Source organism: Triplophysa rosa, linkage group LG15 (assembly GCF_024868665.1).
Source record: "Triplophysa rosa linkage group LG15, Trosa_1v2, whole genome shotgun sequence".
NCBI classification, from domain to species: Eukaryota; Metazoa; Chordata; class Actinopteri; order Cypriniformes; family Nemacheilidae; genus Triplophysa; species Triplophysa rosa.
Window position 1 is genome coordinate 20,262,727 of NC_079904.1, and position 27,190 is coordinate 20,289,916.

The following is a 27,190-nucleotide window of genomic DNA, read 5'->3' on the forward strand; positions in this document are numbered from 1 at the left end:
CAAAACCAGGGTAGAAAATAGCCTATTACTTATTGATTTTGATGTTTTCCAATGTAAAAACCACGCGAATGTCATAAGTAGAACAGCATAAAATAATAAAACCGGCCAGTTCAGCACACCCTTAAATTATATCACATTAGCAATGTCTACACAATTGACAAGCTTGAGTTTTAACAGTTCCGTATGACAATAAATATTTTTTCAACTCTAACCATCTTTAGCTGGAGCCATAATGTTTCTGTACTCCACGTAAATAATAAGGTATTGAAATTAGTTTTTGTGCTTATATGTTTATAGTTGGATTTGCTTTGACAAAAATGGCGGCAGCGTTGATGTACTATCCAGCGGACAATGGCTCGTCTAGGTATTATATATGTCTATGTTATTTGTAGATAATACACAACTATATCTTCCATAGAAGACGATAGTTATGAGCTAAATGAACTGATGATTTTTTTAAAGGTATGTTTTAGGGCCATTTTGCCTTTATTGGACAGGGCAGTATAATAGGAGCAAACAGGAAAAAGTATACCAAGGAGAGAAGGGAATGGGATTCGAACTCGGGTTCGATGCGGGAGCACTGCCCACTAGGCCATTGGCTCCGAATGATCTGATGAATTTTTTGCATGAGATTAAACTACCCAGATAGCACAATCCATCTGGTTTACGTCTATATGACGTCTGCATTTACATCTGCAAGACATCTTAAATACATAGTTTGCTCATCTGCAATACGTCTCGGAGACGTCTGAACGTCTGTAATACGTCTGCTAAAGATCTGGAGATCTGCTGCTTAAAAACATCTGCTAAACATCTTAGAAAGAGCTGTTGTACATCCATTCTAAATCATAAACATCTTACAGACATCTTCTAGATGTCTATATGATGTCTGACAGCAGACATCTCCGAGACGTATTGCAGATGAGCAAATGATGTATTGTAGATGTCTTGCAGATGTAAATGCAGACGTCAAATAGACGTAAACCAGATGTGTGTGTGCTATCAGGGTATGGATGGCACAAAATGCTAAAACAGAATGCCTAATATTTGGCTCTATTAAAAAGATATTTCACCCAAAAAACACAATTTCCCCATGTTTTACTCACCCCTTAAGGCATCCTATTTGTATATGACTTTCTTCTTTCAGAATAATGCAGTCGGAGTTGTAATATCACGTTTCCTTTCTCTTCCAAGCTTTACAATAGGAGTGAATTGTGGATGAGATTTTGAAGCTCCGAAAAGTGCATCCATCGATCAAAAAACCGCTCCACACGGCTCCGTGGGTTTAATAATGGCCTTCTGACGCGAATCGATGCCTTTTTTAAAGAGAAATATCCATATTGACAACGTTATTAAGGATAATGCCTAACTTCCGTTATGCGTCAGCCACGCATGAACGAGAGGGTTGTTGTTCCGGTTGATGAACTGGGGAATTGTGTTTTTTGGGTGAAATATCGTTTTAAGTCATCTTTGCATTTGCTCTGTCTAGGTCCCTCTTGCCTCCAATGTGCATAAGCAAGCGAGAAACCTATGAGTGATTTTTGAAACAGAGCTTAAATTTGATAAGCAGGTGAACTTTGTCGTGAAGCCGGGATTGAAGAAATATTGCAAAAATAAAACATTTCACATCTAACCCAGGCCAACGTTACAAACATTTTATAGAACATTACACCAGCCACCACCAGATGGAGCTTTGATATCAAGAGTAGCTAGTATAATTCAGTACTATTCAGTTCTTAAACAATACAAATAAGAAGCAATAGAAAACCACTAGTTTGTGAATTTATATATGGCATTGCTTATAAACTCATAAACTAACCCTTGGCAGCTCCTGGTACCAGCTGAACACATCCACCCCAATCAAGTTGAAAATTCGTGCGAGTGGCGGTAAGATCTGCTTTGTGATGTAGTAGGTGGCGTTGAGACGTAGACTTGGGTCCTGCAGAACTTCCAGCGGACGTCGAACCAGCTGTATGAGAGGGACTCCTGGCCTTCCATACACAATAACGTATGGAACACGCTCACCCACGCGCGGCTCTAAACGCCGATCGAACGCCATCATACGCCTGCCAGACGGAAAGAGAGATGGCGACAGAAATAACATTTGTTATTGCAGTGTAACCTTTGTTCGTGCTTTGTATTTTGCAAGCAAATTTTGCAAGTATTTTTCATTATTTGAACCTGCATATGGACACAGAGCAAACAGGCAGCTGAATCTCTACCGCACACCACCCAACCATGTCTACTTAATCTAATTTCTGCATCTGTTATTGGGTGTGTTGCTAGGCAACAGCCTTCAGGTACATTACAGCCGACCACAGCAGATAGGCAGATGATAAACAAAAAAACGTGAAAAGCACAAGCATTTTTTTTTAAACAAAGGAAGAAAACAAAAACATCTCATCTCTGCTGAACAGTTCTGAATTTCTGATACCTTTGCTTGAGCTTAAATAAAACATGCCTGTGTCTCAACCCTCTTTTTATTTTTTGAGAACAATGATTAAAGGCCCATTCAGGCAAAGGATATTAAAGATCAACTAAATCTATACAAAAAACATTTAAAAAATCATTCTAAAACACAAAAGAAGATATTTTATAGAATGTTGGTAGCCGAACAGCGGCAGAACCCATTGACTTGCATTGGTTTTGTGTCCACACAATAGAAGTTAATGGTTACCGACGTTGTTCGGTTACCAACATTCGTCAAAATATCTTCTTTTGTGTTCTGAGAAAGAAAGTACTGTAACTGTGCGTTCAGACCGAGCAGCGGCGCGTCTTGGCCGTTGAGGGCGTCAAGGGGAGTTGAAATCAGGTCAACTTTATGGTAATGACATATGACGCAGTTCGGCGGCAACCAATCGGCACGTAGAAGTCCACCGCTTGAGAGGATTCCAGAGAATGCAGCCCTGTAAACTTTGGTCTACATCAGAACACCAGAGCGTCCACGAATCTTTCTACAGCGCTGTTGGCAGGGCGGCCAGAGCGATTTTTGACGCTCTCGACGGCGGCAGTCTGAACGCACAGTAAGTCATGCTGGTTTGAAAATACAGGAGGGTCAATAAATGATGACAGAATTTGTTTTTTGGGAGAACTATTAGTTTAAAAAGAACACACTTGGCTCACTGTGGTCTCATACATCCTTATGTCACACATACTTACCTGGTGAGCTCCAGAGCAGGGACACAGGCCCCTGGCCGGTACGATCCACTGCCGCGATACTCTTTGGCAAAGGTGAGGTCCTGCATGCTGGCTTTGGATTCCAGCACTTTCACACACTGCCGCTGTACGTACTGCTTCACCACGCTGATGTCCCGTGACTCAAACAGCTGCTTTAGAGATCGCTCCAGAATCTGACAACACAGAACTTCATTAATTAAAGGACCAGTGTGTAGTTTTTTAGAGGATCTATTGACAGAAATGCAATATAACACACATAACTATGTGTTCAGAGGTGTATAAAGACCTGACATAATGAAGCATTATATTTTTTTTACCTTAGAATGAGCCCTTTCTATCTACATACACCGCGAGTCCCCTTGCATGGAAGGTTGTTGACATGTCGTTTCTACATTAGCCCTAAACAAACAAACTGCTCTACAGAACGCGTTTCGTAAATATGTTATCTCTTTCGGGAAAGAAGCAAAAACGTGACGACTGCTTAATTCTCTCTCGGCCTCCGTACTGCTTTGAAAGGGAGAGGTGGAGTGAGCGGTTGGTTGCAATTCGCAACCTCACCACTAGATGTCGCTAAAAATGACACACAGCACCTTAAAACCCACAATCTTGTAGACCATACAAAAATCTGGTCTACGGGACGAGACAATAAACCAAAGAGACAATCATTGTCCAAAGAGTCTGTGAACCAATGATCAATGATAGGACATCTGTGCTCTACAGCAGTGTTTCCCAACCTTTTTTCTGCCGCGGCACAGTTTTAATTTGCAAAAAATTTCACGGCACACCAGCATCACATTAACCACTAAAATATAACAAAATGGCACAAAACTGCATTGCTTTAAATTGCTTGTTAAGACAGCATATTATAATAATAAACGTAGTACTCACATACGATGTCAATGTGAAACTTGAGCTTGTTTTGATGAACACAAAGATGATATCCTCGCTGGAATTGATGACAACGACACACGGAGCTCTTGGTCAACTGCTCTCAATCTTTCTCTATTTTTGTTCTTTATATAAGTCAAACTGGAAAAGCTGAGCTCACATAAGTAGGTTGTGGAAAAAGATAACAACACTGAGATTGCACTGTCTGCAATGACTGGGTACTCTTTGGCAGCAGTCAACCAGAAACTGTCCAAAGGTAGGTCACTGAATGTAATTTTCAAACCACGGTCCTGTCTCATTTCAGTGAGCTGCTCTTGTTGCTGCAGCGACAGTCCATTTGCGTTATCCATTGCAGATGAGCTAAATGGGTCTCGAACCCAGTCAAAGGCTTCAGGTGATGTTAAGGGGAAATAAAAAGAGAATTTTTCTTCGAGAGTTGATAGATGCTTACAAATTACCTCACACAATGCCGCAAAGTTGTCTGAATGTCCAGTTTGGGCAAGGGGAAACATCTCAAGAGAGCCTTTTTCCACATGTTGTCGCCAGAGGGCAAGCTTTGATCTGAATCCATGCAGTTTGTCTGTGCTAGTTAGTACATTTTCATTTCTCCCTTGCATTCGCGTGTTCAGTTCATTCAGGTGTGCAAAAATGTCCGCCATGTATGCCAACCGTGCACACCATTCCTCATCTGCCAACAGCAATGCGTACTCCGATTTTTCCGCTGTTAAGAAGGTTTTCAGTTCTTCCCTCAGTTCGTACACACGCGACAAAAGTTTACCACGGGACAGCCATCGGACCTCCGTATGAAGCAATAAAGTCTTATGGTCTGCCCCCATCTCCTCACATAAGATAGCAAATAGTCGGCTTTTCAAAGGCCTTGTTTTTATAAAGTTGACAATACGCACTGCACCATCCAACACATTCGACAGCTCCTTTGGTAACGTCTTGGCAACAAGTGCCTCGCGATGCAAAAAACAGTGCGTGACCGTTACGTTCGGATTTTTTTCTTTGACTCTACTGACGAATCCCTTGGTATTCCCAGTCATGGATGCTGCTCCGTCGGTACACACACTCACGCAGTTTTCCCATTTTAGTCCTCCTTGTTCAATGTAATCGGATGTCACCCGAAATATTTCCTCTCCTGTTGTTTTTGATGGCAACTCTTTGCAAAAATAAAAATTCTCTCTGATGATTTCACCATCCACAAAGCGCACGTTTGCTAATAGCTGAGCATTCCCACTTATGTCTGTTGATTCATCAATTTGGAGTGCAAATTTGACGCTAGTTTTTATTTTTTCCAGTACAACACTCTCAATGTCAGCGGACATATCGTCAATGCGTCTGGCGATTGAATTGTTTGAAACGGGCACTTTTGCAATTTCTTTGGCAGCATTTGGACCCAACATTGTTTTCACAATTGCTTTGCATGCAGGCATAATTAATGACTCCACCACCGTATGTGGCTTTTTCGATTTTGCCACTAAACCAGCAACCAGGTAGCTAGCTTCGAGAGCTTTTTCAGACACTGTGGTACTCTTTCTCATCAAAGAAGCCTGTTTCTCCGTTTGATTTCTCAAACGCACAAAATAGTTTGTCTTTTTTTAATAAGTGATGGATGTTTTATTTGTAAATGACGTTTAAGCTTGCTAGGAACCATTGCATGGTTAGATAGTTTTTCTCCACAGACTAAGCATAAGGGTAGTGCTGCCGCGCGATCCCCGGTGAAAGTGAATCCATATGACAGATAACTGTCGCTGTATTGTCTTGAGCTCACCGTTTTTGCTTTCTTTCCTGTGTCTCCACTGCTAGAGGGCCCAGGTTCCGATTCAGGGTCGTTAGATTTTCTTTTCAAGAATTTATCCATGTTTTCCCGTTGGTTTTAGTAGCGTGGTCGTAATTATGTGTGGAATTCGCACATGGGAAAATCGCGGGCTACGAGGTCACGTATACGTACAGTCTCCTGGATGAGATCACGTAAACGTGGTCAAATACGCGATGAGGTCACAGTTGGTTTACTTTTAATTGTAAAACATTGCTGTACATCTATATTTTATTTATTATTATTAAAAATTGGCCATTTTCCTCGGCACGCAGGACAACTTGTCACGGTACACTAGTGTGCCGCGGCACAGCGGTTGGGAAACACTGCTCTACAGGGTCAATTGAAACCGGCTTCATATTCATTCCACTGAATGATAATCAAGAAATAGATTGGTGACGTCATAACACCAAAGCCGCACGCCATATTGCCATGCTCGTCTTCAGAGGAAATCATCTAATGTAAATAATGTCATTTAACAGTCTGCACGTTATTTACATGTAAATAATTTAGTTTTACTTTATATTTAAAAGAGAAACAAACATCTTCGGCAGGTAAGGCACCTTAAAGGTACAGATTTCATCCCCAATTGACTCCCATTGTATTTATTTTCCCTACTATGCCAGTAAATGGGGGATGAGATCTGTTATGTTACTGACATTCTTCCAAATATCTTCCTTTGCGTTCTGTACAGCAAAGAAATTTATACAGGTTTGAAACAACCTGAGGGTTGATGACAGAATTTTCCTATTTGGGTGAAATATCCCTTTAACATAAATTTTGCAAAAGTGTTTTGAATATGAATTTATTAGGGGTGTAACGGTTCTCGGTAAAAAATTGAACTGCACGGTGAACCGCACATTTTCAATCTGACGACGCATTTATAATATGGTTCATTAAAAATTATAATGCGTAAAACAGACTGACAAAGTTCAGCTAATGTATGTTTGTCGGTGGATACACATTTAATACCTACAACAAATCAAATAACGTAGACAAATTTCAATAGGATTGACGTATGCTGTACAGTCATTTATGCTTTCATCACCCGGGTGTTGTGAGCGCGCGAGTGCAGGTGAGACCTGAACAGCACATGTTGCTGTTTAAACTACACTCATTCAAGCCTTGCCAATTTAAACACAAGTGCAGAATGATGCAGAAGAAAACTCGCTTGCGCGCTGTGAGAAGATCCGAAGCGCGCATAAGGAAAGTCTCAGACATGGCGCAAATATTGAGTTTAAGCTTAAACGGACAGATTCACACAGGAAGTAGGTCAACATGCCCCTCTTGTCGAGTATCTTAACAAACATAGTAGGTTATGTCTTTAATGTGAACGGACGAAACAGACGAAAAACAACGCATGTGTACAGTATCAGTGTACTAGATCTGTTTCATTCCTCTTAAAGCGACAGCAGCATATTCCTGCTGTCTGTTAAAAGTCAAGGAAATCCCTCACTACTTGTGACTCAATAGCGTCTGTAATTCAATTATTATTCATCTTCATTTAATTTGTACATATGCAATGTTATATTTTATTTGATTACTTTAATCCATTTCTACCTTAAAATGTATACAGTATATACAGTATCTTATTTTATTTTCTGCTTTGATCTGTTGTTTTATTGGTGCTGTTACTTGTAGCTTGATTATTTGTCCTTATTTTTATTTGTCAGTAGTCCCTTTTCACTGAACTTAGCACAAACCGAACCGAAACCGTGACCCTAAAACGGTGACACAAACCGAACCGTGAGTAATTTGAACCGTTACACCCCTAGAATTATACATTTTATGTATTAGTGGTTGACTTTATTGCCAATAATCTAATAATAAATAGAATACTAACAAAATACACTATATGGACAAAAGTATGTGGGTGCCCCTATTCCAGTAAATCCAACAATTATTAATGCTGTACCAAACATAACCATATTAACCAGTGTGTAGTTTTTTGGAGGATCTATTGACAGAAATGCAATATAATATACGTAACTATGTGTGCAGGGGCGTATAAAGACCTGACATAATGAAACGTTATGTTTTTCTTACCTTAGAATGAGCTATTTCTATTCCCCTTACATGGAATGTTGTTGACATGTCGGAATGTTGTTGACATGTCGGAATGTTGTTGACATGTCGCCATGTTGTTTTTACAGTAGCCCTAAACAGACGAACTGCTCTACGGAACGTGTTTCGTAAATACGTTATCCATTCGGGAAAGAAGCGAAAGCGTGACAACATAATAATTGTAATCTTAATCCTCTGTCAGCCTCCGTAATGCTTTGAAAGGGAGGGGTGGAGTGAACGGTTAGTTGCAATTCGCAACCTCACCGCTAGATGCCACTAAAAAATTACACACAGTACCTTTAAGTTTTGTTCTGACAGAAATGACTCAAGTAATCAAACCTGTTCATTAGAAGGGGGCGTCCCAATAATTTTGTCCATATATTGTATATACAAATTTAAGTCAATTACCAGTGTGTGTTATTTCAGAAGACACACTTATCTTGGCAATTTCTGTACAGATTGAAAACAAACGTTACAAATGTCCACGGTAACAACTAATGTGGCTTAAAGACCCAATGAAATGCCTTGAAACGTGCAGCATTATTTGATGCTTTGATACAGACGCAATGTCTGATCTCTTCCATATAGCCCTAACATTCAACATACTGTGTAGACATGAAACTGGCAGATACGTTTTGTTTTCTTTGCGGATTTGCCGTATGATCGACGCATATGATCCTCTCAGTGCTATCGGGTCTCTGAACCAGACCACACACACGTGCAACCACTCGCATGACACTGGCGTGAAAATAAGACTATTGTTAATATCGTTAATTGTAAATCTCCCATTTACTTTGTGTCATTCACCATGTAGGACAAAATAAATGTGCGAACAAGTGGCTGATATGAGGCGCCACTTCAGCAGCTCTCATAGTGAAGGGGGCAGGACTCTTTGAATTCTTAAGTGCATTTGATTGGACAAGATTTTTTGAGCGCACGTGCCAAACTGTCAGTTCTGAACGCTTATATCTTCTAAAAGCGAATTTTGTCAGAGCTTAGGAGCATATCAGTTTATTGACGTCCTAAATGCTAACTTATTTTTAATAAAAGGAAAAAACGTAAATTTTGATTTCAGTGGGGCTTTAATATAATGAGCTCGATCCAAGTCATCCACTGGAGTTTGGGAAGACGACAATTCATCTTCCTTCGGATTTCTCAAATGCTGTTTGACAGTGGCTGCATTATGATTGACAGGTTGAACACTGGCATTGCGAAAGACAAGTTACCTTGGCAACAGCAGGACAGCCATCTCGGCGTACAGTTTCAATGCCTTTGGCATCAAACACAGGGTTTTTCTGATCCAAGCTTTCGTACATGTATCCAACGTAGCGCTTCTTAGTCTGTAACACACATGGCAGGTACACCTGCACGAACACACAGACCAAATTTAAATAAAGCAATAAACAACCCTTGGAGAAAACACATCTACGATTATCCATATACTCTGTTATGTACCTTCTCGAACTTCAGTTTGATGGGTTTAGGGTTGGTGGCAGTCACAGCCTCTGCAATTTCATTACCAATCTTAAATGCCTGTTCCTTGGTGGCTCCCTTCAACAACACAAACATGCTACACAAAAGAGGCACAAAGAAAAAGAGTACCAGGATTAATCAAAAGAGATGTAATGCTCAATCAAAACAGATTCCCATTGTCAAGCAATTCGTCTGTAAAGTTTCTGAATGTGAAATGTCTATGTGATGTGATACAACACAGCCAATAAAAAGCTATTTGATGCAGAGGTCACGTTTACACCATAATGTCAACTCTTTCAAACAATGTGAATACGACCAATTCCAGAAGTGTTTGTAGTTAAATTGTAACAGAACATTTATATAGACACATTGCAAAATGTAAACGCTGGTCCAGAGGCACTTCTGTTTTTTTATTTTTAAATCTTACATAAATAATTTAATCTTAAACACATTAATAAATCGTAAATATGAGTGACGTGAAAAACATCACGCGACGGGGAGTGTCTTCACGCATCCGGACCTGTCAAACAGTATGTGTCAATGAGCTCTTCGCGCGAATTTCTCGCTCGAGTCGAAAATTTCCAACTTGCGCATCCGCCCGATTCGCGTCATTCACATCGCTTGCTGCGAGTTTGCGTCTATTCACGTCTTTGCATTGACTTTGTATGTAATTTACTCGTGCAAGTCGCTTTGTTCGCGTTTGGTGTGAACCCAGCATAATAGGATTGGCGCGTCGCACCGCATCCAGTGTGGACATAAGTAAATGCGTTTTATTGTCTTTTGTTGCGTCCGGTGTAGACACGGTGTCAGAGTCAGTACCTTTGCGAACTGTTGTCATATTACAATCCATCGCGCACATCGCGGTCACAAAACTCTAAATAGTTCCCAATCAGTTTAAAGGGGTTGTTCTTTGCCTCTTTCCACAGCTTCTTTGCTTTATTCTATGACATACCAAAGGCATGCAAGTATGCATGATACAATAGCTTTTAATTTCATCACTCTTCAGGAGGAATGAAGCATTATTTCAATGAGCTGTAAGGGTACCAACAAATTTGAGCATGTCTGTATATGACACCGGACCGATTGGCGTCAGACCAGTTATATTAACACTAATAACAGGAGCGTTAGTTTTGCCTTTTCATACTGGACCAAAGTCGGATAATAAAACAAGCAGATTGACCAGGAGACATTTGCAAAATGGCTTCAAAGGACGTTTCATAGAAGTGTTTTAGAGGTATGTGCACACACACACAATATCAGTGTATTACACAGAACAGCTTTCACAGCCGTTGTTAAAGTCCCAGTGAAAAATTTTTTTACAATGCCTATTTTTCCATGAAATATTGCAGTTTATTGTAAATAGCTTATAAATGCGGGTCATTGTCTTTTTAAAATGATGTGCCCACATAATCTTCAGTTAAAATCTGAAAATGGATTTCCACCCTGTAGTGAGTCCCATATTTCAGTTTAGTTTCATCAATATACATTGAATAGAGAATAACTTGCAATAACACCATGTATTTTAATGATATATAATGTATTTCTTTTATCTACAGTATTATTATTATTTCCTTTTATTAATTGTGTAAAGCTGCTTTGTAACAATGAAAATTGTGAAAAAAGCTTATATTTGTAAATAAAACTAAATTGAAAAAAAAAAACATTGGATTTGAAATATGCCATTACATACAATGTATATACATGATTCATTTGCAACCAAGGTCAAGGTACTTGACGGCTTTTGTGATAGCTATATGTGACCCTGGACAACAAAACCAGTCTTAAGTAGCACGGGAACATTTTTAGTAATCGGCAAAAATACATGGTATGGGTAAAAATTAACGATTTTTCTTTTTGCCAAAAATCATTAGGATATTAAGTAAAGATCATGTTCCATGAAGATATTTTATAAATTTCCTACTGTATATGTATAAAAACTTTATTTTTGTCAGTGGATGGCCTGCTACAGTGCCTCAGATTAACAACTTCAAAGGCGATTTTCTCAATATTTAGATTTTTTTGCACCCTCAGATTCCAGCTTTGTAAATAGTTGTTGTTCCTCCAGATAGTGTCCTATCCTAACAAACCATATATCAATAGAAAGCTTATTTCTTCAGCCTTCAGATGATGTAAGAATTTCAGTTATTTCTCCTGTGACAGTCCCGGAACGCGGTCGCGAAAAGTCAGAGGAGGACCCCCTGGAACGTGGTTGCGAATGGACCGGCGGAGATCAGAACACGTTCGGCGAACAGCCCCGGGATCCCCCTGGAACGCAATCGCAGATCTCCTGGATTTTGGTACCCCAATGTTGACACGTATGGCACAGAGGCGTACCAGTACCTGCACAGTGGGAAAGGCGGTCGAGTGTTTGTACATGAAATAGACCACATTCGGCTCTGGTGCTTGTATTGCGGTCTAAACAAATGTTTCGTAGACATTTTGTACCTTTGGGTTCCATAATAAATATTAACTAGTCAGTCAAAACTGCACACTCGTCATCGCAATACGACTGCTATTAGCTGTAGCGGCTCACCGAAAGTCTTTACTCAAAGATGGCGGCGCCCACATTTATGCCAAAAATAAGGTAAATACTGATGCTTTTATCTTACCTGTCTGTGTCTCCATAAACCACACGAGCTCCCCACTTTTTGGTGTCGTTCACCATCTTAATGGCTCTTTCCAAAGTCTCCCGAGCCTTGTGCACAATGCTGTCACCAACCTGAAGGGCAAAGAGAGAGGTAATATTTCATCCTAATGTTAAGTGTTGATGCAGTGTTTCCCACAGGATTTTTAGATACTGTGGGGCGTGTTTGCGTTTGGTGTAGTGTTGGCACTTGAAATCTATTATATGCGGTGATTTTGGCTACATTAGGCTACTTGTGTGTCTCATCAAGTCTCATGCAGCACACAGGCTTTACTGCCGTTGCTCCTCTCATCAATGTGTTGCTGTGTTATGCGCTTCTTTGATTTTAAACGCGAGTGATAGTTTTATTGTCGATAGTGTAATGTTATAGATGTATCAGAAACAGACAACACAATCATATGTTGTAATGAGAAGTATAAATAAACGTTGGTGGAACAAATTAGACTATGGCGGGCCGTTGCAAACACTGTTGTTAAATGCTTATGAACAAAAGTGACAAAGCATTTTGACCATTCTTTAACTCTCGGGCATGAAAACCGCTTCTACTGGAAAAAAAACTGCTTTACAATATATAGTATTATTTGGATTTTGCATTGCTTTCCCCGGATGTCTGTAACCCTGTCAGAACAGACCTATTAGTTGAGAACCACAGATTTTAAATACGTACCTCAACACTGGGCATTCGTCCTGAGAAGTTGGCAGAGGTGTAACCAAACGTGACATTAGCAATAAGTTTAAGGCCAAGCTGCCTGGCGTTCAGGAGACGGAACAGAGCTTTGTCATTCTTGCACCCCTTCATGGACTGCTTTACCATAATCCTGGTCTTCAAAATCTCCTCCAGCATACTTGGTAGCACACCCTTTCGTACTGACGGCTGCATAAACACAGGCCCACAAGTTGTGATCTCGAGTTAAAATCGCCATACAGTATTCTAAGAGAGATGTAAAATACTGCAACACGGACAGTTTCGGCTTAATATGTCTTAAGAGATATATCAGAACTACCTTAACAAATGCAATGCCATTGGGAGAAATCGTGATGTCATTTCTGAGCTGGTAAAGGAGGTCAGGAGGCACTCTGAGAGACGTACAACCAAACTTAAACTCATCACACCTAAGAGACAATGTGGCAGGATGAATTAAACCAGCAAGAGGGACAAAAACAAGGCATTAATATACATTCCAAAAAACCCTAGATCTTAAAAATATAGTTCACCCCAAAACTATTATGATTTTGAGGACTTTTAAGAAGGTAGGTAACCAAATAACATTGGACCCCACTGCTTCTATGGTATGGACACAAAGCCACTGAGAGATTTCTCGAAAATCACATACAGTTTTTGATTTTTTGTAAGAATTTACAATGTCAACTATTCCTTTAATGTAGTTCTACTAATACAAAAGAATACTTACGTTCCAAGATTCTCTATGTGTCCAAGGCAGGTTGAGAAACAGTAATTGTAGGCAATGACGATGGAGGGATACAGCGATTGGAAATCTAACACAACGACAGAGTTGCTATAGAAACGCGACTCTGGCTCCATGACTAGCGGGATGCATTGTGCTGCTCTCTGCTGGGCACGCTGTTGTGTGCTTGGAGTCACTGGGACGTAATTCATCGGCTTTGCAATCCTCAACATCATTGACTCCACACGGTACTGTAAATTGAGGAGATCGAGTTATTCACAAAACTGTGTTTACCGGCTTAACATGGTCTTGGGGGTTAGCATGAGCACATTAAAATGCATCCGCACATGCAATGAATTATGACTCTGTTTGTTAGACAAGATATCGGTGTTACTTTTATCATCTATGCATCTGACCCTTTTTAATGTCTAAAGGCAAACAAGATCTACCATAAATGTCCTCATCAGTGCGTTTCAGAGAGGCGGGGCAAAGAGGAGATACAAACATGCATGGTATGTGGAAAATACAGCGTTTTTGAACCTTAAATCGTGTATACACGTTGCATTACATCTAAAACAAACAATAATATTCATTATAGCCGTGTCATATGACCCCTTTAATGACAAGCATTGAAATGCTTTAATTCTGACCATGCCAGTATACAGGCTTTCACTAATGCTAATGGCCGGCTTTTTGAAATAGCTTTGAAATACCTGCAGGGTGACAAATTAAGTGTGCACTGATAAGAAAGTAAACTTCAAACGTAAACGAGACAGAACATCTTTGCCAAAATATACATTTTATAATCGTAATGGTCTTAATTATGTAACATATTAAATTATTTTAATATTAAATATTACATATTTGTAATACATCTGGTATTAATAAAAGTAAATGTTGAAAAATTAATCATTTAAATGAAAAGTCAATTTGCTCGATATTTAGTGTTAATCACGATATATCGTGCAGCCCTAGTTTTAATGTAATTTAATACAATTAATATAAAATAGACTGTTACATTACAACCAAACACAGACAGGATGTTGACTTTGGGCCAGGCACGTGTGTTCGATGAAACTGTCTATAGGATCTAATGTTAAAGCTTAAAAAAGAACATCCATCCATTCTAACAATAATCCCAACAACACCGGTGGGTTTATAAATCTGAAGTAAAACAGCAGGTGTTTTTGAGAAAACGATTATTACTAAAACCCACATAAGTACAAAAATATGCTGGAACACCAATATCAAATCTCATTGGTTCTTCCCAGCTAACACAGTACGTCCTGAAGACGTCTCCACTTAGTCTTTATTTGGTCAGTGTGACATGGACGACTGATATGGAAAATTAATGATCAGAGTAAAAATCTGTTATAATGTCAAGCTATAAATCCAAGTTTTCACAGCTATTAAACTGGAGTTTAATAAAATACAACAATTTAAACTGTGTTTCTATTAATTTAATGTGCACGTCTAATGTCCGTGTTCGCTTCTCCAGCACACGCTTTCTCTTTTCTGCAAAGCTCGCATTATTTAAACATCAACGGCCATTTCGTTTTATATTAAATTTTAATGAAATGTTGTGCCATCTAGCGGTGACGTTGCGAATTGCAACTAACGGCTCACTCCACCCCTTCCTTTCGAAGTACTACGGAGGCTGACGGAGAACTAAGATGTCGTCTTCTTTCCCGAAGGAGATAACATATTTATGAAACACGCCCTGTAGAGCAGTTTATAGCAGCATATATGTAGAGGAGTTTATATATAGAGCAGTTTAGACTCAAAACTCGCCATGTTGTTTCTACAGTAGCTCTAAATGCTCTAAACTTTAGAGCATTTAGGGCTACTGTAGAAACAACATGGTGAGTTCCATGCAAGGGGGCCTGTGGTGTTCATAGAAACAGAATGTGAGCGGATTGGAGCGGCAACAATTTCCCCTCCATGCTCTAATAATCACTCTGCCCCAGCTCCACTCCGGGTTTACCATTTATACTCCACGCCTTGCTCCTTGTCTTCGTTCCATTAGGTAATTCACGGATAAATATTTCAGTATGATTTAAAATATCACAAAAGTTCTGTTCATAACGTATATTTAGAATAAAATAAATGATACTATAAGAAAATGGTTTCGGTGTGGTTTGTTAAAACGCTAGCAAACATTTTTCTTATTACATTCACATGGCTATGATATCAGTATTAAAGGTAAAAATCTTTGCTGCTTCTTGCACTGCAGATTTTGTTTGGAAGGATGAAAATAACATCAGCTATTTTTAGATCGCTATATTTTTTTATAGATTTCTGCTCCTTCTGCTCAGTTACATTTAGTCATTTAGCAGACGCTTTTATCCAAAGCGACTTACAAATGCGGTAAACAATAGAAGCAATTGGAACAACATAAGGACCACAAAAAGCACAAATGCAGTAAAAACTGGTCTCATATAGCCCACGACAGTATACAAAGCTAAGGTTTTTTTTAAGATTGTAGATTATTTGATTATTTGAATGCATTAGTAAGAGGGTATCCAGCTACAAATTCCTTGAGAGCTATAACCTCTCGCAAATGTCCATCATCATAAACTTTACATTGTTTCTGATTTGAGGCATCCATATTGTATCAAGCTAGCTAAATGTTAAACGCGTTAAATCTTTCTAAAAATCTGTTATATTATTGGCCGTTGGCATGAATCATACTCGTGATGGGGCGCTCTTGGAGCATGTGAATATCACAAAGCTCCGACTTTCTAAAAAATCTGCTGCTCCATTTTAAAATGATCCTGCTCCGCTCCACTCACATAGTCTGCATAAACATAGCTCTTTTTAAGATAATAAAAACATAACCCATTATTATGTAAGGTCTTTATACACCTCTGAAGACATAGTTATGTACTGTATATTATATTGCATTTCTGTCAATCCTCCAGTCCTCCAAAAATTACACATTGGACATTTAAGTTCTATTGACAGTATATAAATAAGTTTTAGAAGCATGGTCAAATGTTATTAACCTTCATTTACCCTGAAAAAATAAATCTTGAGATTAAAGCTGAGATTAAAAATCACTTTTTCCAAAGTGTCCTGGCCAAGGCGGCAACAGAAACTCACAATAATAACAACAACAACGTATACCCAAGTGTTGAAATGGCATTTGACACAAAAAGTTGACATCAACATGGGACACAGACCCAAAGGTGACTAGAGTCGTGGACAAGTTAAAATAACTATTATAAATGTGTGCTGACCTGTGAGCCCCTGGTAAGCACATGATAGAACTGGATCCCGAACACACGTGCAAGCTCGCTTGTCCTTCCAATAATATCCTGCTGCTGCAGCAACTGGATCATCCCACACACACGGCTTACGTAGTGATCCACCACCTTCCACCTGATACAAAAAACAGCACAGGCAGACAGACACCAAAACATGCAAAATGCAAAAGTTATTGTACCGTATGTTTATCGTATATTAAAATTAATTACTGACAGTAATTAAATTACACATCTACCACCATTACATATTGTGCACCTCTATGGATAAAGGAAATAAATGATTTGTAAACAATGACGTTCGCTAGAACGATTGACAAATATTATCTCCCACCTGTGCACGTCTGTACTGTGGTCAAACCAGTCAGAGAGCGTGCGATGACTATAGAGAGGAAAGCGCTGGTGGAGGAGGTGAAAAGCCACATTCTCAAACGAGTAGTTATTTAATGCAGCCTGAAAACACATAAAAGCACTTCATTTTATGGAGAACATCTAGTGTGTTCACTTTTGAAATCTGGGGGTATGAATGTCAACAGCACCTCAGTCTTCATAACCCTCCACAGGTTGAGGACAATGCGACCAACTATATGGAGTTCACTCATGGTGTCTGCCCCATATTCATCTTTCTCTGCCAAGAAACGATTCTCTTTTGCATCGCCTGTAATAAGTAATAATAAGAATGAATAAGAAATAATAAGAAGGAGATTCGGGAGAGATTTGACAAAATATGACCCGATTAAAGCTCTGAATGTGTTTTGTATCATTTTTTTATTTTGTGTGACAGCATTCTTCACACAAATAAGCCAATGCACACACAATATATTATATACTTAATGACTTCACTGCTATATGCCTTAATCTATGTCAAAAGCCAGTAGTCTGGTACACTTGTACAGCTAACTTCACCTGGCACACGGGAAAGCCGCTGGCACAGGTCCACCCCTAGTGCTGCTGCACGTTGCAGAAGGTATCCCCAAGAGTGCATCTGGACCTCATAGCCCACCAGGATGTCTGGATCATACCTGTGGACATATGGACAGGAGATCTTTTGAGCGCTTCTGCAGCACAGAGGGCTCTACATTTTTCTTATACGGCCTAAATGGTTCTGAAATTCTGAAGTCAGCATCATTAGATGCCCATTTACTATTCAAAACGAGTGACTTATTTTAAACACCTTCAAAAGGTAGTGAATTAGTTCCCTTAACTTTCTAAATATGAGCCGTCAAAATGATATCCCAAACACACTTTCAACCTACTTTCTCATTATGTTAGAAATCTCCTCAAACAGCTGTTTCTCATCACGAGCGTACGTGACTTGTAATCCTGTTACACCAGATCTAAACAGCAAGGGTGCTTTGCTCCTTGAGGCTACAATGAGAACAAAACATTGTTGACAAAGACGTACTAAATAGTAAATCACATTGCATACTAGGACTTGGACTGTGTAAACCCTATAAAGTAATGTAATGAGTGCAACTACAACAAGGGCCAAAATGTCAAGTTTTTTGTCTGTCTTCTCTTTGAGAGTAAAATATGTGTTGGGGGGAGAACAAAGCCGTTGCCCTTTACATAATATGAGCTAAGCAACCAACAAAAATCGTTAATGCATGTAATATGAGGCTGGTTTAAGGAGTAGTTCACTTCGAAATAAGCCCCCAATGAATAAAAATGACTATGGAAAGTCAATGGGGACTTATTTTGATGTGAACTACTCCAAGACAAAAACTCACTAACGTCAGTTGTTGCCTTTCTGTGTTGTTCCTAATAAGGACATACATTTTATTTGGGGTACTGCCAATAGAAAGACCTACAAACACAACATTGATAAATAAAAAGAAAATCTCACCTTGTCCTGAAGAACAATAATCTTTGTCAATGACAATGGAGCCGGTCATCTGTGTGGTGATGGCACTGGGAAGAGGCGAATCAGAACTGAGGCAGTAGAATAAGGCACAAATTGGGTCAAACTCAGGGTCAGGCTCAAGGTCACGTCGAGTCCTCGCGTGAAGCTCCATGGTCATCAGTGTGAGGTGCTGTAACTACAGCAAGGGGGTTAAAGCGAGTTTAAACCCAATCACATTTCTTGAGACTGGGTTTAGAAATTCATGTGAAATGGCCAAAGAAAAAAGGAAGTGAATGATAATGGGACAAATGTGGGGAAAATATTTGTTTTCTTTTTATAACAAAAATGGCTTCTTTAAACTGAGCAGTACAAGGCTACTTTCATTGAGTTTGCCAAAAAGTTGGACTTGATTGAACAATATTAAGTAAAAACAAAAGTAGGACTTATTTTGAAATTTTCATCATTTTAATTAGTGGAATGATTATCTGTTTGTGAAATAAAAATCTGTTTTAAGTGAAAACAACAACATGACGACGCTACGTTAGATTTCACTGCATTTCAGATAATCGGAGCTGTCGGATTTACAACATGTTAAATGCATCACTACTCCCTACAGACACAAAAGTAAGTTGGCGATGAACTCGGAGAAGAATAGAGAGAACTTTATAGTTACCTATAACGTTACAATGTGTATCTGACATGATTAAAACACGCTGTTAAATAACATTCGAAATTATGATTATTGCCGCATCCATAAACATCATGTGTATTTTAACTATAAATGTATTGTTTTGCTAGAACTTTTGTGAATGTAAATGTCTGAAAGCTAAAATAAACAATATATGTGCTTGAAAACACTGCATAGTTGTGATCTGTGGCAAGCGCGGTGCAGTTGATCAAGTGATGCGTCATCGTGATTGTACGCTCCTGGGATCAGCACTAGACTGTTAAAACCGGTGTGATTGTACGCATTAAAAAAGCAGTTGCCTTTCAAATAAAACCAGTGCAGTTGTATTGCGTGCACCTATTTGGGTTTGCCTTCAAATTTACCAACGACCTCACGCGGACCGGTCAGGCAGAGCCAGCGGGCCGGATGTGGCTCGTGGGCTGTACAATGCCCAGGTCTGTACTAGACAGTCAAAAACAGTGCACCTCTCTGTCTGTACAGTACATAATGTGTGTGAGCGCGCGTGCGGTCAGCGGATATGAGAGATGCACGTTTATTCAGCGGAGACTCACGGACGTGAGTATAGTATAAACAAGCCGTAAAAGACAGGCTGCGTGCGTGCATGCAAGTTTATGTGTTTACTTGCGGCTTTGAGTGTACTGACAGCTGTGAAGTTATTGCCTGCTTCGTTGGAAACAAAAGATTGAAACCGGCAAGGCATGAGCCTGACCTGCCGCTCACCGGTCCCGGCCGATTATGCAAAAAAACGTCCGATTCTGGTCCCTTGCCGGTTCAATCGGTGCACCTCCAAATTTTTTTATAATAATTTCTAATAATTTGAATGTTTTTTATGGGCTATTTATGGGCTTTTTATTGCTTTATTAGGATAGGACAGTGGAGAGCTGACATGAAAACGCTGGGAGTGGGATTGGCAAAAGACCATGCGAGGCGGAAAACAAAGCCTTTTCTATAGTGCTTAGAAATTCTTCAGAAATGTCTTGAAACTTTTATATAAGTTTAATCAATCACCCACATTAACCAAACCAGTTCTTACTAGAGTCAAAACCAGGTCCTACCTCATGCAATGCTTTTGCCTCTTGCAAGTTCTGCATGCTGACTTTAAAACCATACGAATTGCAGATTGATGGACCTTCAATCTGAGAACTCTCTTTCTTTGGAACATTCATAGCAGTAAACTGATTCTGTATGGACAACAATGAGCATCCTATAAAAGGCCTTAGTTATGCAATATATTGTAATACTGAACATTAAATTATTTAGGTATTGTAGCTTTAGATGATTCATAACTAAGTCAAAATCAGTCTTTTATCTGACCTTCATTTGTGTGGTTAGCAGAACTCTTCGTAAAGCATCTTTGTTTTTATTACTCCTCTGATGTAGCCACTGTGATCTGGCCTCCATTTCTGCACAAGAAAAGATCCATAAGAGATTAAACAGATTTGTCATAGTATAGTCACGTGTAATAAGGTAACTTGCATGCTCAGACATAATCTCCTCTTGGAAATGTCATTAGAGCGATAACCAACCACAGCATATTAAACATAAAAATGATCATTCTTCTCATTGCAGATTTTACAGCTAACCACTAAAAACCTTTAGATTCAAGCTCTAAAGAAATGCAGCATGCAGTACAACTATACCATCATTCACTGTTGGACTGCAGTTAGACCCATCATCATCAATGCTTCGCCTTCTCCTGAGAACTGGTGTGCTGTGGAGCATGTACAAGGTTTTATCATCAGAAACTCGATCTTGAATATGAAAAGGGGATGGACTCAAGAAGTCCCTTGGCTGTACATTTTCAGGTGATGTGCAATAGATATGAGACTCATCCATGTTGGGGGCAGGCAATCTATCACACAAATCCTTCTTGTCTTCATCTTCTTTTAAGCCAGCAGGGCTTTCCTGCCATGTAGGAAGCTCAGGTGAGCAAGAAGACCTGACCTGACCCCTTACATCCACCTCCTGATCTTTGGCCTTAGTGTCTAAGAAATGCATCATACTTTTAGGGCTACAGTTAAATGAAGCTGCTTTAACTGGTGAGATACAAAGTGGTAAACTCAATCCATTCCTTTTGTCACTCTGCAACTCTGAAACCTTTTCAGGCCCTTTATTACAATATTTTGAGTCAGGTGTTTCCAAGTGTTTCTTCTGAGGGGAGGTCCTGTCACATGTGCTGTGCTTTAGCTCTACACATTTTGGGTCACCCACTAGTTTTCTATCCCTCAGAAGGCACTCATATTGTTTTTTGGCCTGCAGCCAGAGTTGCACCCGTTCCCGGCTTGGAGCACTCTTGCAGGGAAGCATGATCACCTTCTGATCACCACCAGAAGATGGCTTTTGGTTCTTGGTAGATAGCGAAGCCCTAGAATCATGGGTTGGGGCAGACCCAGCATTTGTCATGGCAGAAAATGCAACCTTCCAAAACTGCAAGCCCTGCTGAGATATGTCGCCATGAAATTCAGCCAGTTCGTTTGCTAGCCTGGTTTCCAAAGTCAATTTGCGTCTGCCAACCTCCCTGAGAAAACAATGAGAATCACTGAGAAAACACATCACTCAAATGGATTCATTATAAATGTTGTGTGTTATTACCTTGGCTTTAAAGGAGCATCTGATGGGTCACTGCAGAACGGTTCCTGGTAGGTGGCTTCTGAGAGGTCCAGATCCAACAGAGTAGCCAAAATTTCTTCGCGAGTAGGCGGTGACATGAGAGGTTTGAGAATGTGAGTTCCTCCACTCTTTGAAGTCTGAACTCCATTTCTCAGTTGGGACAGTGAGCTGACAGACCGTGGGGAACTGTTTGGGGTTGCTGAACTGCCATCTTGGAGATCGCTACTTGGGGATACACCATTATCCCCAAAAGATACAGAAGTAATTGAAAAAAAGGGCTCTGGGTCGAATAGCATGTCTCTTTTTTCACAGTAAAAGTCCTGAAAGTGGCTGAGGCCATTAATTTTACCGAGGGAGCCCCCCCAATCTTTGTTCGAGATCCTTTCGGAATCAAACAGGGGCAGAGATATCTTATTGGGAAAAACTTTGCTGTTCTCACAAGATTTGTCAAAGAGCTCTGGACTAACAGTTCCAGATCGATGGCAGCCCTCCTCATGTTTGGCATCTTCATCAACCTCAACAATTTTTTGTGCCCTGCTTCCCAACCCTTCAACAAGGGCATTGATTGCCTCTTGACTGACATCACTGAGGAACTTTTGAGGCAAGTTCTTGTCAGTTAAAACAAACTGGTTGCCAGAATAAAGACAGGAAAATTCTGTCTGGCCAATGGCATTAATATCAAAGTTATAATTATCTGGGAGCTCTGGGGATAAGCTATCCTCGATGGAGCAACAGCTATCAAGGCCAGGGTCAGACATAAGGACAGGACTGCCATCTGAAAGATGGTCAAGTCTCACCAAATCTCCAGGTTTATATTTCATGCTTTGCCTGCTTATGGACTCCTTTGGCACTTTGGTTCTTGCAGATCTTGATTTCCTTGTTGTTAACGAAGGAGGTCTTTTGCGTTTGACTGTTTTGGAAACATCATTGGGATGACTGGTGGAAGACGTAGTGTCAGTCACATGAACACTTTCCTGTAGTGTTTGTCCTGCCTTAAGTTGCCTCTTCTGGAGAAGCTCCTTCAGGACAGCCAGCCCAGAAGGCATTTCCGGTACACATATTATTCCATTCTTAGGGATGGATGATAATGCGAGATCTCTATGAGATCCATCTGTAATTGCTTTCTTTTCAGAAGGTGAGGATATAAAATAAACAGGCTCTGACAGAGACATTGGACTATCTTTCTTTTTTGTTGACTGTCTTTTTGATTTCATGCTCGTTTTTGCAGTTGACTGTGAATGCTGTATGGTCCTCGGGTTCTCTTCCTGGCTGGTGACCTCAGAATTTAAATAGCATTCATCTGTTGTGACAGGGCCATTTTGACCTAAGCTTTGCGATATAGAATTAGATCTGCTGTAAGTGATGACAGAACATGGATGCCCGAGAGTTTTTGTAGCTTTTTCAGTCAAGGGATTAAGGGCAATCTGCACCTCTTGCTTATTTGAGGCAATGACATTAAACACCTCAAAAAAATCAATACCCTGATCTGGCTTTTTTTCAGTGCTGATGCTGACTGTTTGTGAATCAAAACAACTGACAGTAGCATCCTCTTGAATACTTTTTATAGAACTGGGGTGCTGAAAAGGAGTTAAGCCGTCAGATGAGGATTCAAGAGGTGAATTGTCAACTGGAAGTGAAGTCTGTGAGTTTTCAGTTCCTTCAGTTGACAAGTTTTCAGTTCCTTGAAACAGCTTTTTGTTCAGCTTCCTGCTTTTTTGAGTTGTAGATGTGCCATCTCCAAGAACAGTCCTTTCAATACTTTTACAATTTTTCTTTTGTCTCCTTGAAGCTGTTCGATTACTTTTCTTTTGCGAATCCCCTGTTTTTATAGAACCACTGACCGATGTTTTTTTTATGCTACTACTTTGGCATTTTTGACTTGCAGCAGAACTCTTTTTAGGCCTGGATGTTCTGCTTCTGTCTCGAGGGCCTATTTTGTATGGCTTGGGGGTCAATGACTGATAGGGAGAACCAAGACATGGATCATTAAGGGGGTTTATGAGATGATCATTTGAATTTGATTCCAATAAGGGGTCAGTAGGTGACCAACATCGAGGTGGTGTCGAATCAGAAGAACTAGGAGCCCTTTCAGACAAATAACCCAACTCCACCATTACATCAGAGTACTCTGTAGAGTGATCATCAGTAAAATCATTATAACAAGGCCACGGAGTGAGTAATTTGGGCAAAGTAAATGCTGCTTTAACACGCCTTGGTCTTCTAGTCTGTCTAGCTCGGTCACATTTCAACTTTGGAGAGGTACTCACCCTCTTAGATGTTAGATTGACCTTAAGTTTTCGTTTGGGGCATTTCTTGACTTTTGGCTCAGGTAGAGGGTACTTGACTGCTGTAGAGTCTGAGACTTTGGGCCAAAAATCTTTGGGAGGAGCAAGCTTTTGGTATTCTTCAAGCTTTTCTGGTGTTAAAACTGTGCAAGGTTCATCTGCATTAATTTTCGCAATCTTCACAAGCATGTTCTTCTGACCTTTGAACCTGTTAATGATTATATATTTGATGATAACTGGTGGCTCTTTTTTAGAGAGTCTTGTCTTTTTTTGGATGTGGTTTTTCTCTTTCAGGCCTTCATTAGGCACCAAGGATCGTTTGAAAGAACGAGAACTTAAATGATCTCCGTCTTCAGTGTCACGGCTCATTTTCCTTTTTGTTCGCAAGGTATATTTGCTACCTGGCAAACTGGACACCTTGGTGCGAGATATTTTGGTGGGAATAACTGCAAGTTCATCCTCTACCGAGCTCTCAGATCTTTTAACACTTGAAGGAGCTGAGGTTTCCATGTTTACTTTACTATTCGTTTCCTTTTCATTGAGAGAGTCTGGAGTGATGGCAGAGAAGGGTGGGGCTTCCTCTTTTATAGTAGCTGGGGTCCTCAAAGGACTTGTCCCTTTTTGACTTAATGTAGTTCTCTTTTTAGTGGTCAACTTTAATCTTGACCTCCGCTGCTCAGGATCTTCCATAGTACAGCAGCCCTCACCAGTCTTACCCCAGATCGTTTTTTTGACTGGTCTGGACAGACAGTTAGAGAGGACGACACTAGGAAAAAACTTATAGTGTGCCTCCTGCTGAGCCACAACAGTCCTCTCGGTTTTATTCTCTTGGTAGTCTTCATACCTTATTTTCAGTTCACCAACATCTCCCTCTTTACTGCCCTGTCCTGTTTCGCCTTCTTGAGGGGCCAATGATTGGCTCTCCCCCATTGGGCTTGGTGTCTGGTCAAAACTCCTTATCACAGAATTTCTGCAGTCTTTAGGACTCAGCTCTATGTCAGTATTGGTGGGGCAGTTTATCAGCTCTGAATAACATACTGAGAAGCCCCTGTGATTCTCCATGATGGAGATGTGGTTCCTTTCCACATTTTTAATACTGCCATACTTTTTTCTGCACTGTACAAGTTTAGAGTTTCCAAACATTAAACCATCAGGTTCAGATTGGTTAAGGCCGGTGGCCTTATTTTCATTGGTGTACGAAGGGTGAACACCAATTTTGTCACCACCAATTTGAGATATATTTGCAATGTTGCAAGGGATTGGGTGTTTAACAGGTGTGATATATGTAATCTCTTTATTAACTCTTAATCCGGTTGAACATTCATTTGTCTGTTTATTTTTTAAGTGGTTTTCGGATGATTCCTCTTGAAGTCTTCGCTCAGCACATTTGTACTCAAGGACAATTTTGGCAGAGGATGGTGTCTCTGAGAGAAAAGCTCCATTTGGAAACACATTTCTGCTACCAAGTATCTTGTCTGTTACTTTTAGAGACGAATGTGTCATAGATCCTTTGTCTGTAAGTGATGAATCTGCAAATAAATAAAAACAGGTAAATATCTCTGTACAAACAATAATCATAACCTTTTCTATACTTTCTACACTTCAATAAATTGATGCTTACCACTGTTCTCATCTGCAGCCCCGTCTAACTGTGGAATAGACAGATCAGCAGGAAAAGAAGCGTTTCCTTTCCAATCCATCTCCTCATCCGATGAGGCCTGCTGCTCATCGCTGGAGCTTTCATTTGCTTCTTTCATACATAATCTGTGAAGAAAGATAACACAAATACTGCCAGAGTAAAGTCACAGATATAAATAAATATTCATTTGCTTCTTTCATACATAATCTGTGAAGAAAGATAACACAAATACTGGCGGAGTAAAGTCACAGATATAAATAAATATTCACTTGTACTGTTGTGGACCAGCCTGTTGATAGATCATTAGAGGTTGCGTTAACCGAACATTCGCCTTCATTGACAGACCTTTTTGTGTTTTTCAGTTTTCCTTATTTTCTCCTGTAAAGCTGCTTTGGAATAATGCACATTGTGAAAAGCGCTATATAAATAAAATTGAATTGAATTGGTGCGGTCTTTACAGAGTTTTTTCCCTCAGGAAAGCAACTGGCGTCTTTTTGGCTAAGCATTAGCTTTCAGTAAGTGGTCTCAAAATGTCTCTCTCGGCATCTCCTCTGTTCAGTTAGCGACAGAAGCAGCACATTCATGACCAAACCGCAGCTTAGTACAAAACACCTTTTACACCTGTCACCTGTCATTGTTACTGACTAGACATATGAACATAGACATAAAATAATAATTACAGATAAATGTTTGACAACAGAAATATTAAAAATATATAAATGAATATAAACAACAACGGCTTTATTGGGCATTCAGTTGTATTAAAATACAGTAAATTCAGAGAGTAAACGAAAGTACAGAGTGATTACATCACGAACATGCTAATTAACACGTAACACCACCTTGCACCATAGTGACGGGTAACAATGACAGATTTTTTACGAGCCTGTCCCAATAAAAAAGTCTAGCGCAACCTCTGGATCATAGGATCTGAATTTCTTACAAGCAACCTTTGTGTGTGTGTGAATTTTCTAAAGATAATGAAATTCTGATTTAAGAGTACAGACATACATTTTGTTTGTATTTAATTTCTCATTTCCTTATCCTTATTATTCTTTACTAGTTTTCCCATATTTAGTTTATTAGTTATTGATTATATTCATTTCTTTCTACCTAGTTATATTCTGCGTTACGTTGGATTTGTTCGGTCTTCACAAGTAGATATGAGTTTCCAGTGGTCTCATTCTCAAAGTTCTTAATAACGACAATGTTGTGAAGCAGTAATTTTTCACTGTCTATGTTGGTATAATAAGATCTGCTCAATGTGTTTCTAGTCAGACAGAGTTAGAATGAGCAATGGAACTCTAGACAGAGTTCTAGACGGAGTCAGAATGAGCATCTAAACGCAACAATGATTTCCTTCCTCAATAAACTTTTTAAGTTCATTTGAA

General features: G+C 39.7%; 1 protein-coding gene across 2 annotated transcripts in view; it reads right to left on the reverse strand.

The window, feature by feature from the left end:
- The window catches only part of rev3l (REV3 like, DNA directed polymerase zeta catalytic subunit), a 70,025-nt gene that overhangs the window by 8,375 nt on the left and 34,460 nt on the right, over positions 1 to 27,190 (reverse strand). The window contains exons 12-30 of one of the 2 annotated variants that reach the window (XM_057353126.1): positions 25,782 to 25,924; positions 21,858 to 25,689; positions 20,906 to 21,783; positions 20,580 to 20,668; positions 20,321 to 20,446; positions 18,581 to 18,773; positions 17,991 to 18,102; positions 17,641 to 17,756; positions 17,274 to 17,392; positions 17,069 to 17,187; positions 16,711 to 16,852; positions 13,478 to 13,722; positions 13,070 to 13,178; positions 12,733 to 12,939; positions 12,031 to 12,140; positions 9,404 to 9,518; positions 9,175 to 9,312; positions 3,160 to 3,350; positions 1,820 to 2,066 (exon numbers count right to left, since the gene is read on the reverse strand). In XM_057353126.1, coding sequence (XP_057209109.1) covers positions 1,820 to 2,066; positions 3,160 to 3,350; positions 9,175 to 9,312; positions 9,404 to 9,518; positions 12,031 to 12,140; positions 12,733 to 12,939; positions 13,070 to 13,178; positions 13,478 to 13,722; positions 16,711 to 16,852; positions 17,069 to 17,187; positions 17,274 to 17,392; positions 17,641 to 17,756; positions 17,991 to 18,102; positions 18,581 to 18,773; positions 20,321 to 20,446; positions 20,580 to 20,668; positions 20,906 to 21,783; positions 21,858 to 25,689; positions 25,782 to 25,924 — 7,231 coding nt within the window. The other variant, XM_057353127.1, reaches the window with a different exon arrangement.